Source organism: Parasteatoda tepidariorum, chromosome 7 (genome assembly GCF_982258835.1).
Source record: "Parasteatoda tepidariorum strain Cologne lab strain chromosome 7, Ptep-v5.0, whole genome shotgun sequence".
Taxonomy (NCBI): domain Eukaryota; kingdom Metazoa; phylum Arthropoda; class Arachnida; order Araneae; family Theridiidae; genus Parasteatoda; species Parasteatoda tepidariorum.
In genome coordinates this window covers 40105765-40122037 of record NC_141761.1, presented here as the reverse complement: position 1 = coordinate 40122037, position 16273 = coordinate 40105765, and the positions used below count along the sequence as shown (strand labels likewise).

Sequence of the window (16273 nt, the reverse complement as noted above, 5' to 3'; positions counted from 1 at the left end):
TTAAATTATGATTACTAGTCCAAATATTGTCATGAGAAACATTTGCTGAACCTTAATTTTGTTTATATCTATCCTATTCTATCATATCTATCCTATTCTCCTACTCTTGCAGAAATTTCGTAAATTCCTCAATTTAACTTTTATCTAGAAATTTGATAAATATCCCAGCTATAATTGTAAGTAATAAGTTCTTAAATCTTAGTAAAATTTATGCGAACTGGAGAAAAATATGCTAACTGAAGTATATTGAATGTTTCAGACATTTTATTATTCATTTTATTAGAAAACGATCAAATTATTCAAATTCGAAAGTATATTTAATTGCGATATTTATTTTCAATGGATAATATCAATGTTTTCTTAAAAGCTATCCGCGATCCAAAGTGATAGCTCTAAAGTAAAGGAGTTCCTATTTAAGAAGATTATTGTTATAAAAATTTTAAGGGCGCAATATACTAGCCTAAATGTTCAAATGCAGATAGTTTTTTCCTTGAGAAAAATCTGCGATGAAAAATGGGAAAAATAAGATGAAAAAATGGCTATGAATGGCCATAAAAATGGCTATTTCAAATCAGAATTGGATTACTATAATAAATTTCAGTCTTAATTTTAACTTGAAACAATCATCAACACAGATTCTGTCTTAACCAATAATCTAAACAAATCATTACCAAAGATTTTGACTCAATATGAGTGCATATATTGGTTGAGATGCTTACCTAAGCTATTAATTGTACGACGGAATTTAAGTAAGTGGATTGTTTTAAACAAATTCAGATATTATGCACTGGTTTGTAAACATCAATCTAGCAATAGTAAACTACTTGTAATCTCATTTTCAGACAATTAAAGACACCCTTAATGAGAACGTTAGTAAATGAAGGTTTTAATGAAGACACGATTACTGAATTATCGTTAGGTTATGTGGCCATTGTATTGTCATAATATTGGACATTATTTATTTAATTGTATGTGCTCTTAACGGTAAAACAATTATAACAATAGAGAATAATAATTAAAAAAATATTCTTAGCATATTTGTCAAAAGTGGTGCCAATATTGAATGTGTGAAAGAGCTTATTTTAAAGCCTAAATTTGCGCAGTTTGAACTATTACTTGCGAAGGAAATTTTTCTAAATCAATAATATGTTTTCACATTAAATGAAAATATTTTGTCAATCAAATAAAATTTTCTATTTTTGGTCAATAATTGTTTCTTAAATTAAAAATTTAATTGTTAATACAACAAAACTGACCCGTAGAAAATATTACACATCGCCATTTGGTATCATTGTAACAAGCAATTTCTCAAAAAAATCAGCAAGCTATCAAAATTCGTTTCGCGAAAAGAATATTAAGTTTAAATCATTGCCTCTGATTTGCTTGATTGTCATATGTCATAATATTTTACGCCCTTTTTTAATAAAACAGAATGAAGGAAATATTATTATTAATTCACTTATGATTAAAAACTGTTAAAATGAAACTCTACTGATATGAAAAATATGTTTTTCTATTTTAAAAAACCTTCAGTACTTTATCACAGTACATTACATTCTCTGAGTGTCTACTCTTAACATGTTACTATCACAAACATGTACTTAATATTATGAATAAATTTAAGCCAGGTATTCAATTTATGTTTTAACAGGAAAATAACAATCCTTTACTTTTTTTATACATTTTATTACTCCCAATTATTATGAAATCATCACTATTTGAATTGGAAATCATTTGCCGCTTTTCTCCACTTATAACCTACTTTCTATAACAAAATTAAACGGTAAATGCCGTAAAACTCATTTACCGTGTATCTGAAAATTGTTCTTTATGTACTCCTCTTAATTTGAAACATCTTCATTTTTAGACTATAACTGTTAAACACGAATATTCTTGGAATATCATCAACTAAATAAGTTTTAGTAAATTTGATTTTAATGCTAACAAACTAAACTTCACTAAACATAAGGAACATATTGCTAACAATAGTAGAGGCATTTTTCATATTTTAAAACCACTCCCTCATCTCTGACTCTTTCATCATCAGAGCTCTGGAAGTCATAACAGATTTTGAAATAAAACTATAACTTCTTTAAAGACCTTTACTGTATACTATTTACAATATGTTTAGAAATATAATTTTTTTGAATTTTTTTCCTGCAATAAATAAGTTTTTCACCTTACCCAACAACTTATCTGCTTACATTTGCTTGATTACATTATTCAAATACTTGTAAATCTTTGCTATTCTTATTCTTATTGGGACTTGCTGATAATTTATTTTGTTTGCTTATTTCAGCGTTTTTCCTTTAATTTTACCTATTAAAAAAGAAAGTCTCTCATCACAGAACCAAAATAATTTTATGCATGGTCATCTGTTCATGTGGTCCTCATGTGTCATAATTTGTGCTCTATTCACGTTTAACGCGCTTAATCTCATTGAGATAATTTATTGTGAGGAATTGTTCTTGGGTAAGGCAAAACACGCTTAAAAATTACCTTTTCTTCTGATATCGACATTTTAAATTATTTACCTGGTACTTTGCCCAAAGGAAGATCCTTAACTTGACCTATTGGCAGTGATCCAAGTGGACCTAAAAGAAATAAAATGTGCACGGATTTATGAGAAATTCATACTTAAATTGTACTACCATCATTATTACTTCCCAACAAGTGAATCAGATTCAAATTGCTTCAACTACACTCTACTATATAAAACAATTTACTACAACCTCACATAATATATTTTGACTACATAATAAAAGTAAAATAGTTGATGAACCCAGTTATTGAGAGGCGAAACGTCATCAAGTGTCACTTGTTTAGGGAATCTTTACAACTTCAAAACAACAAATTAAGGCAAAGAAACTTTTTGTAACTTTCACAAACTATACAAAATAAAAATATTATTTAACTAATTTATTATTTCAGAAAATTTTTTAAAAAATGTAATGTGATCTGGCTTTTGGAACAAGATATGTTACAGAACCATGTGGAAAAACTTTAGTTGAAAAATGAATCAAAATAAATAAATTCCTTCATTAACTTAAGAGCGACAATATCGAGCTTTGTTCACTGTTGTACATTAAGAAACTTTCTTATACATCTAATTGATGTTTCAAGAGACTAAACACCTACCTTTTTTGTGTGTTAGTTGCACTAATTGCGAAAACATCTCTCAGTATGACATATTTTTTTTTTTAAATTTGAGCATTTTTAATTAATTTGAAATTTTACATTAATTTGAATGTTTTTCAATTATTTTCAAGTTTTTTAATTAGTTTAATTTGGTTTAATTAATTTAAAATTTTTTAATCAATTTGAATTTTCTTTAAATTAATTTTTGCAATGAAATTTGATAATCCGTAAATGTTTACTAAAATCAGAAAATCAGAGGGATTTTAAAAAGAGTGACGTAAACGTCTATAAATAAACAAACTGTGTCAGTTTTTTAAAGTGTTTTGGTTAAGAATCGAAATTAAAAAATTAGTTCTTTGAATTCTTTGCAGTTAGAGAAAATATATAAAAAGAACATTTATTATAAATGCTGAAATTAATAGTGTAAAACTCGAAATTTCTTGCTACATAGATTAGAATCGTACATCGAATCGTGCATAGATTATGAATCTATTGATGAACTTTTTCTTGTTAGCAAGACTTTATTTAGATATAAAGATTTTCTGTATTTAAAATTTCTTTAGAAGGAGAAAAGTTAACAAAATTGGATGCATCATATCTAATATAAATATATTTTCAAATACACTTATTTTTCTATGCTCTGTTTTAAAAGATTATCTAATTTGGAAAATAGTATAATGAGAATTTTTTTATTACAATTAATCGTCGGCTAGAATGTGCTTATGTGCTTGATAAATATGCATAAAGAAGTGTTAGCTTGTTAAAGATTTGATTTTTTGAAATTATTACCTAATTTGCTCATGGGGAAAGAACCAATTGGGAATACTGATATACTGCCTACGCTGCTAGCTGGAACATCACCTAGATAAAAAATAGTTATGAGTTAAACTCTTTGCATTCTTAAAACATGAATTATTACATTTTGCACCAAATTATCATATACTGTTTGTATAATCTATATTTTTAATGCTTTTTTTATAAAAAAATATTTTTTTACAAATTAGTGTTATATTTTATTAGTCTTATATTTTTGCATTAAAAATTGAAGTCATTACAAGTAAAAATAAAATAGTTATAATATCAATGTTTTGGCAATACGCCAAAAAGTATTTTTATTTAATAATTGGATTGTTACCTGGGAATCCTGCTGGGTATTGACCTAAAATGAAATGGAAAATTTAAAATTTTCTTTTATGCAAAAGAAAAATAAAATACTGACAAAAAAGATTATTATGAAATAACAGATATATATATATAGATAATATGGCCGTAAATATCATGTTTCAAAAGAAAGTGCATGAGTGAATTTTTTACGCAAATTTAATGTTTGAAATTTGACCTAAATGTATATGGAATTTGATCTAAAATAATAAAAAATTACATAATGGAAAAATTTAGCAAATATTTTCCTTTTTCTTCGTGGTTTGCTATATATTTAATCTGACATAAATTAATTTACAATTGAATAGCGACTCGCATAATAACTGATTTTTATAGCAACGCAATAAAGTTAATGCAATTAAGCAAACCAATTTTCGTTTTGGAAATATTAACGATATCAAAATTTGTATGTTTTTTTTTGTTCCACAATTGATTTTTAACAATTTATTATGGTTGCATTTATTGTAAATTTGGCATGGTAACAAAATTATATTCCGGCATAGATTTTGAGTGCCATTACAAGAAAAAAAGAATTGCTTCACGTTACTTACAGTGTATAACAGTATGTAACAAACGCTTGAAAAAGATACTTGAAATTTTTTTGGAAAAACAGTTTATATCGAATAAAATAATAAAAATATGCTATCTGCATTTACTATTTTTTATATGACTCAAAAAATACAAATCAAAGCAATATTTTTAAATCTTAACTTAAACTTTTAATCATCTGATGTGATTTACATTTATTGTAACCAAGTATATGCAAACTAATTCAGTATAATCTTACCTGGTCTTCTGCCACCTATAAGCAAACAAAATAACTTTACTTTTTAGTCTAATGAAGAAAAAAAAATGGAAAGTTTTGTTTACATTAGAATATTAAATTAGTAAAAAGTTTATATCGCTATTAAAAGTTAACTTATTTGTTGAAATACCTTTCCAAATATTAATTAAGTCAAGATATTGTCCCAGTAATTACATTATGAATATCATCATTAATTGTATGCTTAATTTTATTTACACATATTCAAGCATGTTTTTGCTTAATTCCCGTAAAAAAATATTTTCGAACAGATTTAAATAACAAATTGTCGTGACTAGTCATAAAATAAGTAAGTTCAGAAAGTTGAAGAATTTAAAACTATGCATTTCTAAAAAAAACTAAAATTCTCCTTATAAATGTATTGTTTCTGAAAAAAGCATATAAAAGGCGAATAAATGAAATCGTTTATTTATTTTTCATTGCAATGTATCGTATGAGTATGAAGGACATAATGAATTCGAAGAAAATATCTAATTATCTTTATTTATTTATTATTATAAAAAACGTGAATGTGTCTCGTTGCATAAATTATGTTTATGAATTTTTTTTAATAATTACCTGGATAAATCATTCCTGGAAGCTGGACTGTACCGGGGGCTTTTCCTAAATACGAAATTAAGAGTATTACCAAAACATTCCAAATTTATATTTTTGTAATTTTATAATACCAAAACATTTTTCAAAAAATGTTCTAAGTGACGAGATTACTTCATATAATGTAGATTTTATATAATATCTGAATTAAATTTTAACTTACAATTTTTTTAATAAAAAATTGTTGGGAAACATTCTTTTTCAGCTGGATATCATAAATTTTTACATTTAAAGTTTTTATTTTTAAATTCATAATTATTTATTTCTTGCCAATGGTTATTAGGGTACTGCAATATCTGAGAAAAAAATATTATGACCATAGTTATATTTTAAAAATTAAGTTAAGTATGATAATAATGTGTATAACTAGAATTAAGTAAGAATATACTATAGTAAATCTTTTTAATAAATAAAAATTACAATTTTGATGTTACCTAATTATAAATGCTTTACAATGTGCAATGGATAATAATTACTTAGTTGTAGAAAATGCATACTTAAAGGTAGTTTCGATTAACGCATTCATCCGAAAGAGTTCACAAGAATTTTTCTTATTGATAGTGCCAAATATTGTTAAATAAATTCTAAAAAATATTTTGCTTTATTTTGTTATAGGAAAACAATTTGGTTTATTAAAAAATGAATAATAGTAAAAAGAGAAAAAAATCATGCTTGGAAATTACATGACTTTCGAATAAGACAACGAATTCTTTCGATATTTTTCAAATTCTAAATAAATATTTTCTTAAACTAAAGCAATTAATATTATAGAATCTAAAGGCATAAAATAATGTTATCAAGTATGCGTTTGATTTTGTCTGATATAGATTAATTAAAGAAAACCGAATACATAAAATAATTATGATTTAATATATAATAACTAGATTTAAAAAAATGGACACCAATTTACTATCTAAAAACATTACATAATATCAAGGAATTCTGAAGGTTATAATTCTGAAGGAAATAAAAGGTTTTAATATTTAATTATTTATTACTCATATTTAGATTTGAATAATATACTCTACCATTTCCTGGATAGTAGCCTGGGAATGGATTGAATCCTGGGTCAACGATCGGGCCATTTCCTCCTAAATAAATTGAAAAAGAATAAAATAATTAAAATTGAAAATTTATTTTAAAATGCTTCAGTCATGCTGATTATGCATGTGCATGTCTAATATTCAATATTTAATCTTTAATTTAAAACAAGTTTTAAGAAACAATAGTTAGTTTGTTCTATTTGATGCCCAATTTAACATCCTTTCATCAACTGAAAATATTACAATCCCATTTTAGAGTTTGAATAATACAAGATATTCAGAGGACAATATAAAATGTAATTAATTTATTAATTTTTATTTGATCATGTTTATTGCTCTAAAATATTTAAGTACAATTTTAGTTCATTGGTAAAGTAATGTATGCCAGAGATAAATAAAATTTTATTTCAAAAACTGCCGAAATTTGCTTTTATACATAGTAATTTATATTCAGTGTACATAGTAATTTATTATTCAGTGGAATTAAAAGAAAGTGTACCGAATTATTAAGAAAAACAAGTGTTTATGTTTAATCTAATGCATTTTACCTGGTAAGAAGCCTGGATAGTTTACTGGACCAGGTCCACCTAAAATTAGATTATATGCCATTAGGTTATAGTGAAAAATAGGTTTATATTTTAGTCAAGAATATCCATAGTGAAAATAAAACAATTTGTCTTTGTCTGGCCCCTTTAATCATTGAAAACACAAAAAAACTAACATTTATTTTGATATAAGAAACAAATTTGCGTGATGTTTGAATAATTACAGGACACCAAAGTCAATATTTTATCTTTTATATACAGCACATTTAAATAATATATTTTATTAAAGATAGTTTTATTTTACACTATAATGAATTCTTGACTTTAAAGTGAAATTAAAATCTAAATATATTACCTGGGAAAAATGGTAATCTAGCTTTGCCTAGAAAACAAAGAATGTACTAATGTACTAAATATATTTAAATAAATATATATTTTAGAACATACCAAATAAAATATAATTTAGCTATTCACAGTTTCAGGATTTGAGCAAAAATTATACATTGATAATATCATCGTAGTTTTCAAATAATCAAACATATCGATTCAATTTAAAAAAAAATTATCATAATGGCCTTCATTAGTTTCAAATTTATAAAATCATAAATAATAAAAATATGGTTTTTAAAGAAAAGCATTTAGTACTTCAGACAATGCAAAGACATTAATACAATATACTTTCATCTTTTTATTTTTATGACATTACAGTATTAAATATTTCGAATTTGAATTTCAATAGAAAAACTGGTTTCGAATCTGGTAGTTGAATTTTTGTCCAATATAGTTTTGCATGAATAGTTCCACTTTAATTTTTTAAAACTCTTATAGAGAAAAACAAAAAAAATTAAGTTCTCAATATAACCTACTCAGTAGAGTTGAAAACATGCAAGGCAAGGATCTTATAGGTTTCTAAGAAAAGTTCTAAGAAAAATTGCCCCCTTTTGAGTTTTGTAAGTAAAACATTAACTTTACCAACAAAAAAAAGAAGAAAAACTAAACAAACCAAGCAAATCATATTTGTATTATGACACATGCATAAAATCAATTAAGTTTATGCGTACCAAAGAAATGGTATGTGACCAAACTTTCCATCAAAAACTTATGTGATACATTTTACGAAATAAATTTTAATATGTTACCTGGCCTGTCACGTGGTTTAGGAATAGAGCTAATCGGCGTAGATGCAAGTTGTCCTACGGGTTTTGATGCAATCTCATCTAAAAAAACAAACAAATTGTGTTTCTTTTAATATCTGAATGTTGATTTAAAAAATTTAAACTTGATTATTTATTTATAAAAAAATAAAATTAAGTACCTGGTAAACTGCTCCATGGGAAATTGCCAAGAGGACCAAAAGAAATAGACGCAAAACTGCTTAATGGAGTAGAACCAAGCTCATCTAATATCGTAATCAAACAATTTTATTATTATTATTATGAGCACTTTTTTAAATATATTTACAATAAATATTTACTATTTGTATAAAAATTTCAAATATGCAAAAATTTTATAACAATCAGGCTTAATAATTGAAAATATTTTATTTTTAAGTATTATCACCTTTCATTTTTAAGTAATTATACTGGAAATTGAAAATATTTTATTTTTAAGTAATTATTACCTTTTATTTTTAAGTGATTATACTGGAAATTGAAAATATTTTATTTTTAAGTATTATTACCTTTTTATTTTTAAGTAATTATTACTGGAAATTGAAAATATTTTATTTTTTGAGTAATTATTACCTTTTATTTTTAAGTAATTATTACTGGAAATTGAAAATATTTTATTTTTAAGTAATTATTACCTGGTAAACTACTTATTGGTGTGGAGTCTAATTCCTTCAATGGAACATTCTTTAGAGTATCTGTAATGAAAGAAGCATGAAAATGTATAATATATTTTTTTAAAGAAAAAAAATGTATTTTATAAAGAGCTTTTCCTCCTTATGAGCTTAAAGAAATAAAGGAATAATAATAAAAACACGATAATAATAAAAAAATAATAAAATAATTGCATTTATGCAAAAACTTTCAATTTTAAGAACTCATTAAAAGTTAAAAGAAAACTTAAAAAACCAAAGAAAAACACTTTAAAAATTTTTAATAAATATAAGAAATAATTTCCAAAATAATTTTTTTTAATTTGGTTTTAAAGTGATTAATATGCTTACAGAGTTAATTTATTTAAAAAGGTAAATAAGATTATTACAAAACTGTGCTCATTTTCTTAAAAATTTTACTGATTTATAAGTTAAGATAATTTGTTAAATCTGTTTAATATTTTCTCAAGACATGTTTAGATTTGCAAAGGTTTGCAGATAAGAAACTGATTACTACTGTACAATTACAAAAATATTTAAAATGAATTATAATATTCCATAATAAACCAAACAGTTATTTTAGTATTTAGACATTCGTGTACCTGGGATCTTCTTTAATGGAATATGACCAAGTGGTTCGAAGTTTAATGAACCAATATCTCCTACTGTAAGTGGACTTAGTTGATCTGAAAAAAAATGTATTAATTAAATTTATTATTTGAAGTTAGATAAAATGTTAAAATATTTCTTTAATATTATTGAGTTTTATAAATTTTCTACATGTGTTAACTCTTATGAAATTTAGTATTTTTTTAAATTTAATAATTATTATTATTTATTCAAACTAATATCGTATTTCAAATATAAGATAGTAAAGAAACTTAAAGCGTTCTTTCAAATAATTACTTTCGGTATCAGTGAGATAAAGTATTTTGTGTTAAAGAATTAACTGTGTACTTCGGTACATGCAGATAATGATAACATATATTAAGGACATAAATGCATTTAAGTAAAGACATAAAATCATATTTATAAATTTTATAATCAGTTTGATGATTTAGATGTAAATCATTCCCATACTTGCATTAAAGTCAGATTTAAAAAGTTCATCTGAGTTTATACGAGAATGATGGTAAGAAATTCATTACAAATGCTTTAAATTAAATGTATCATAATACTTGTAACACGGAGGAAAAAGTTTGGTAAAATTACCGTAATGTATATTTAAAAGGAAATTTTTTTTTAATTTTAGTGAAAAAAAACAGGTATTTGAACTATTCATCTAGTATTTTTTTTAGTTCACATTTAGTTGAGCCCTTATTACCACATATTTAGTAAAAAGTAAATTTTACCGAATAAACGATTTTTTTACCATGCTCGAAATTATCATAATAAAATTACCAAATTTTAAAATATTTACAAAACTTTACTACATTTTCCAAACTTTATCGCATTTTATAAGACCATATTTCATTTATAATTTCTCCAAAATCATTTTGAAAGAATAGCAAACACTTCGGTAAGAAATATTAAGAAATGGAGTCAGAAATACGATAAATTTTATCATATTCTGAAAGTTTTAGTCATACTTTTATTTCTCAGTGTTGAACATAGAAATACTTTTTTAAAAATCTAATGAAATATTTATAGTATTAAAACTGGTGCGTTAACCATATCATAGAACCAATCAGACAAATAGATTAAGCAGTTCTGTAAAATAAATATAATTTTTTTAAAATTTTTTATTAATAATTTTAATATATGATTAGCAATATTCACTTTAATTTAATTTGTCATTTTTACCTTGCTTTTTCTTGACAATTGAATATTCTATTATTTTGTTTTTTTATTTATAGTATCACAGAATTATATTGAATATATATTGCATATATTACCTGGAATATCACCTGAACTTCTAGGAACAGAGCTAAATTGACTTGGTGGAAGACCTTTAAGTAAGCCTGTAATAAAATTTAAAAAGTTATCTGAGTTTCTACGAGAATGATGGTAATAACACAAAGCCAATCACAGAAGACTTGCGGTTAGTAACGTACAAGACAGCGGAACAAAATTGGAAACGCATGAGTGTGAAAAAGTAATAATTTTTAATAATGCTGTCTGCTGAATTGTTACAACTAAACTTACTGCCTAAAGTTTGTTGAAATTTTTTATTTCATTTGGAGTATGTCTAATGATGGTGTACCAGTTTTTAATTGTTGTCCATGCATTTTTATTGGCCGGAAAATCACGTGGTAGGATCCAGTTTTTTTCTCATTCAATTCCATTTGTTTTGGTTGTCATCAGCATAAAACTAATATAAGTCGTAAAGATATTGTTTTGCTATAAAGATTTTTGTATCCCTAATTTACAGTTTTTTTTCCTGTACAGCTATTATTACGTTTTTAACTAAATTCTCGAGTTTAAATCTAAGAGAATAGTTGTATTTTTTATTATTATTATAATGTAATTCTGCGCTACATTTTCAGATAAAGTTAGTAAGAAAGGTTGTCAAATCTTATTAACCGTCTTACAATTATTATTGTTGTGCAAATAACGTTGATATATATTGTAATAAGTTACAGTTAAAGAGATCTGTTAAATGATTTATAACTTAATGATCAGCTTCATACGCAATGAGATGCAAACAAAATTAATATTAAATATATCCGCCCATTTGGTTAATTTTAAATTTTTAACTATTAAATTTTTTAACTATACAAAACAGTCAATGCTAGTGCAAAGTTATTTTAAAATGCTAACAGCAATGCTATTTATTAATTTTTTTAAAAAAAAGTTCTTTTATTATTATAGTATTAGATCTTGGAGCAAGGGACAGTGAATTGTCATATTTCGTGAGAATTACCCATTTATATGTATATATAATCACAAAAAAATAAATTTAATAGTTTTAAATATATCTTTATATCTTCTACTATTGAACAGTTAGTTTTGGATTCTACTAAAATTTCGGTTATTTGTTTTATTGTGTTTAATAAGGCTTTCTATGAAATGGCTTCATATTTTTGTGTCTTTCAATATCTTTCTTTTCCATAAAAATGCTTTTCGAAATAATGCTTTTCACCCTAAAAATTTATTATTCAAAATAACATTAAAGATTTTTTTTACCTGGTAACTTCTTCAAGGGCAACTTGCTCAGTTGATCAAGAGGCATATTTGCAACTGAATCTAAATTATGGAAGAATAAAAAAATATAATTATTATAAAATAAACATCACACTTAATTAGTTCACTTTTTTATGTTTTATTTTTCTCAGAATTACAATGAGAGGAAAAACTAAACTACAATCTAAATAAATAAAAAAATATACACAAATTTTTTTATATTAATAAACTGAATGGGAATTAGTACAACTACAATAATTTCATAACAAATGCATTTTATAACATGCGCTTTATTGTGATCTTAAAAATCATTACTTTCAACTGTTTTTTTATTGTCTAATACAATTGAATTAACTTTTTCCCATTATGATCTTAGGAATCATAAAATATAAATAATGTATTTCTCACGCTGCTCAATATGAATTACGTAATATTGGATTATCCTTGCTTTAGAATTATGTTACATTAGAAATGTATCTCATTATACTCTTAAGTTGTAAAATTTGTAATTATAAAATGCTTTTATGCTTGACTAAAACACTTTTTCGTTGTTTATTGCTGAAAAAATTTTTTAATAAGACAATTTTCGTTCTTTCTTTTCGTTTCTAAGTTTTCGCATTATATCATATAGCATTATACAATTATCAAACATATACTAATCTCATGTAGCATTATACAATATTACCGTAATTAAACTAAGTTTGATTAAAATGATTTCCATCTTTTTTAATGTTGGTCAAATTTAGAGTCGCATAATTCTGTACTTTAAAATATTCAGAATTTAAAGAGACATATTATTTTATTTACTGTAGCTTAAATCAAAATAAGCGATACAAACTTTACTTATTTTCAAAGTTTCAAAACTATTTAATATTTTATAAAGCCTTCAAATGAAAGCTCCTTCAATTTTTAGATGCAAATTTTAATATAATTCTTCACTATTTTGTAAGCTCGAATTTGTTCCCCGTAATTATGCTCACAAGGAAATATAATAGAACATATAGTTTACATGCTTTTGGAAAGATACTTAGAAATGCTTTTATATGAACATATTTTACCTTACTAATTTAGCACAAAAAAATGAACTACTTTTGAAGAATTAGCATAGTTTAAAAATTAATGTTGTTAACATTTCTGTAAGTAATGTAAAATTTAATGTAAAAATTCAAAGTTACAATTAAAATATTGTATGCCACAAGTTTTATAATTTACCTGGCAAATCCTTCAATGGAATATTTCCGAATGGGCCAAGATGAAGACGTCCTATAAATTTCAGAGGAAGTTTTCCAACACCACCTTAAAAACACAAAATTTTTGTTATTCATAAAAGTTAAAACATTAAACAAATTCAAAACGGAAAATATACTAAACATATTTGGGTCATCTTGCATCAGTAATCTGCTATGATTATCTCTACATGAATTAAAACTGAAATATATATAATTTTTGATAGTTTATTCCAAATTAAGTTTCTGGATAATATTAAAGCAAATTAATTGATTAAATATTTATTATTTTCTGCCAAACTATGAAGAAACTGCAAAAAAATAATATTATTTTACTTATTTAAAACAATTTCCTTCAAATAATTTCCGAATCTTAATTAGCTGAAATGTTTTATGGTAAAATTTCTAAATTGTATTCATTTATTTTTTGTCAGTTAACATTTGTAATTTATTGTTGTCCTTCATTTTAAACAAAATACCAAGACTGAGCAAAATATTTGAATAAAATGTATTTTTTACGAAAAAACACTAAATCAAGATTTATAACACAAATACACATTTTTGAAGTTTTACATAGTACCTACGTTTAAATTAGATAAAAAGAAACTTGTAATATATATATATATATATATATATATATATATATATATATATATATATATATATATATATTAAATAAAAAAACGATATAATTTTTTTATTAGATGAATATTAAAGGGAATCTTACTTGGGAGACTGCCAAGTGGAAGAGGCAGATTGAATTGTACTGAAATAAACAAAATCAAATGATGTAGGAAAAACAAATCATACATATAGTTGAAGTATTTCGTTTAGATTATAAATTTATCTTTAAAAAAATAATTCAACAATTTATATTTTTAAAAATTTTATTACTTAAAAGAAAATATATTTAAATAAACAGTTAATTTACTTTTAAAAGATGTCATAGTTAACTAGAACTAGTTGCTAAATATACGATAAATTCATACCTTTAAACTTGTTGGCAGGTACTTTACCCAACTGGCTTAAAGGAATATTAGCAAGGCCATCTGAAAGAAATAACAAGAAATGAAATCAAATTTTCACTCTCTTTTGCTATGAATATTTACTCAAAATTGAGGGAAACATTTTCAGTCATGTTCCAAGAAATGACTTTTTTTTAAACTTTTAAACATCAAGTATATCTTATTGATACTTTTTTTAACTTCTAAGAGTTGATCCCTAGGGTGAAATTGTCCTGAAATTTCTCTGCTGCGCATTGTTTTCCCCATTTAATAACAAGGAATATTTTTATTTTATTTTTTTATTCAGGAATGCCTGCATCTGAACATCGGAAAAAGGAAGAACTAACACTCAGAGGGTTAAAAAACTAGAATATCATTTTCAAAATAAGTCTATTACTTTTCATGCATTCTTAAAAATGCTCCTTTTCTTAACAAATTGTTTTAAAAATTGTCTGTTATTTTTTGATATATTTAGAGTTTTTTAAACGTTTTTAATGAATTTTCTCCTTTTGGTGCCGTTTTTTCTTAACACATTGTTTTAGTATAGTAAATTATATCTGATATTATTAAAAATATTCAAATTAAGTTTGTGTAAGAAATGTTCTTTTTATGAAATGTAAGGCATGGTTATAAGTTACAGGTGTGCAAACATTATCTTTTTTTTTATATAAATTGATATATTCATTGATTAAATGCATTGATTACATGCAACTGAATTTTACAAAAGTAAGAGAATTTTGGATAAATGCAAAGTTTGAGCAGACAATATAGTAAATCTGTTCAGCATCCAATAAAGCAGCGTATTTACAGAAAAATACCAAAACTTCCATGATTTAATGCATACTGTGGTAACAAGAGGGCAGAAATTTTAGAGAAATAATTATTCTGAAATTCGGATTCCTCAGAGACCTGTCTCTGAGGATAGTTGAAATCAAAATAGAAAAATTCACAGATAGTTGTTTCATCATGAGGTTATCCGGGTAGCCGGAAATAAGACTTAGGAGTGATTTGTGAATATCTGATGTTCCGGATTCATCTAAGTTGCAATTATAGCCGTGTTCATACTTTAAGCTGTACATGATTGCCTTTGCGTCAGTTTTTTTCGGTATTCATTGGATTAATTCACTTGACTGTGCTTTATGCAAGTTTGGACAGATTATGTCTGCAAATCTTCGGACATGTGTTCTGCACTAAGCGATTTAAAAGGCATTGTTAAAAAATATTGGGCAGTCAGTTGAGTTATAACCTAGCAATTTTTAAATAATAACGATATTCATGTTTAAGTTACTATAATAAACTTAGAGATAACTATAAATATGGTAATTTAAAGTACCTGGAATTTGATCCAATGGAATATTTCCTAGTGGACCTAAGTGAAGGGTAATGAAATTTTTGGCTGGTTGTTTACCATCTGAAAGAAATAAAGACTTATAACTCTTTTGCTAAAGTTACATATCAAATATTGCAAACTTTACTTTAAAATATTAAAGATATTAAATAAAATTCATTATCCTATGTGTACTTTAATAATAGCATTTATTAACAATTTAAAATAACTGTTTAAGTTAATAAATGTTTAAGTTAACTTTTTTGCTTAATTTTAGTTAATTTCAGAGCGCCCCAGTCTCCTATTTGTCCGAGTAGTTCAAAAATTTCTTGATTTTTAAGGAAATCGTTAAATAAAAACTATTCAGTTCATGCCAGATCCTCAATAGTTGTTTTTTTCTGAAACAAAATCAGCAGAATCTTACTTAGTCAGTAGAGGTATTTTAAAGTAACAGACAAAGGAAATAA

General features: G+C 24.7%; 1 protein-coding gene across 1 annotated transcript in view; it reads right to left on the bottom strand.

Moving 5' to 3' along the window:
- Positions 1-16273, bottom strand: part of LOC107456745 (uncharacterized) — a 98700-nt gene that overhangs the window by 79316 nt on the left and 3111 nt on the right. Inside the window, exons 7-24 of the mRNA XM_071183557.2 lie at positions 15813-15890; positions 14465-14524; positions 14203-14241; positions 13462-13545; positions 12253-12312; positions 11022-11087; positions 9729-9812; positions 9112-9171; positions 8620-8703; positions 8444-8521; positions 7660-7686; positions 7308-7346; positions 6745-6807; positions 5681-5725; positions 5087-5101; positions 4274-4297; positions 3928-3999; positions 2535-2594 (exon numbers count right to left, since the gene is read on the bottom strand). Coding sequence (XP_071039658.2) covers positions 2535-2594; positions 3928-3999; positions 4274-4297; positions 5087-5101; positions 5681-5725; positions 6745-6807; positions 7308-7346; positions 7660-7686; positions 8444-8521; positions 8620-8703; positions 9112-9171; positions 9729-9812; positions 11022-11087; positions 12253-12298 — 763 coding nt within the window. The 5' untranslated portion in view covers positions 12299-12312; positions 13462-13545; positions 14203-14241; positions 14465-14524; positions 15813-15890. The remainder of the gene's footprint in view (positions 1-2534; positions 2595-3927; positions 4000-4273; positions 4298-5086; positions 5102-5680; positions 5726-6744; positions 6808-7307; positions 7347-7659; positions 7687-8443; positions 8522-8619; positions 8704-9111; positions 9172-9728; positions 9813-11021; positions 11088-12252; positions 12313-13461; positions 13546-14202; positions 14242-14464; positions 14525-15812; positions 15891-16273) is intronic.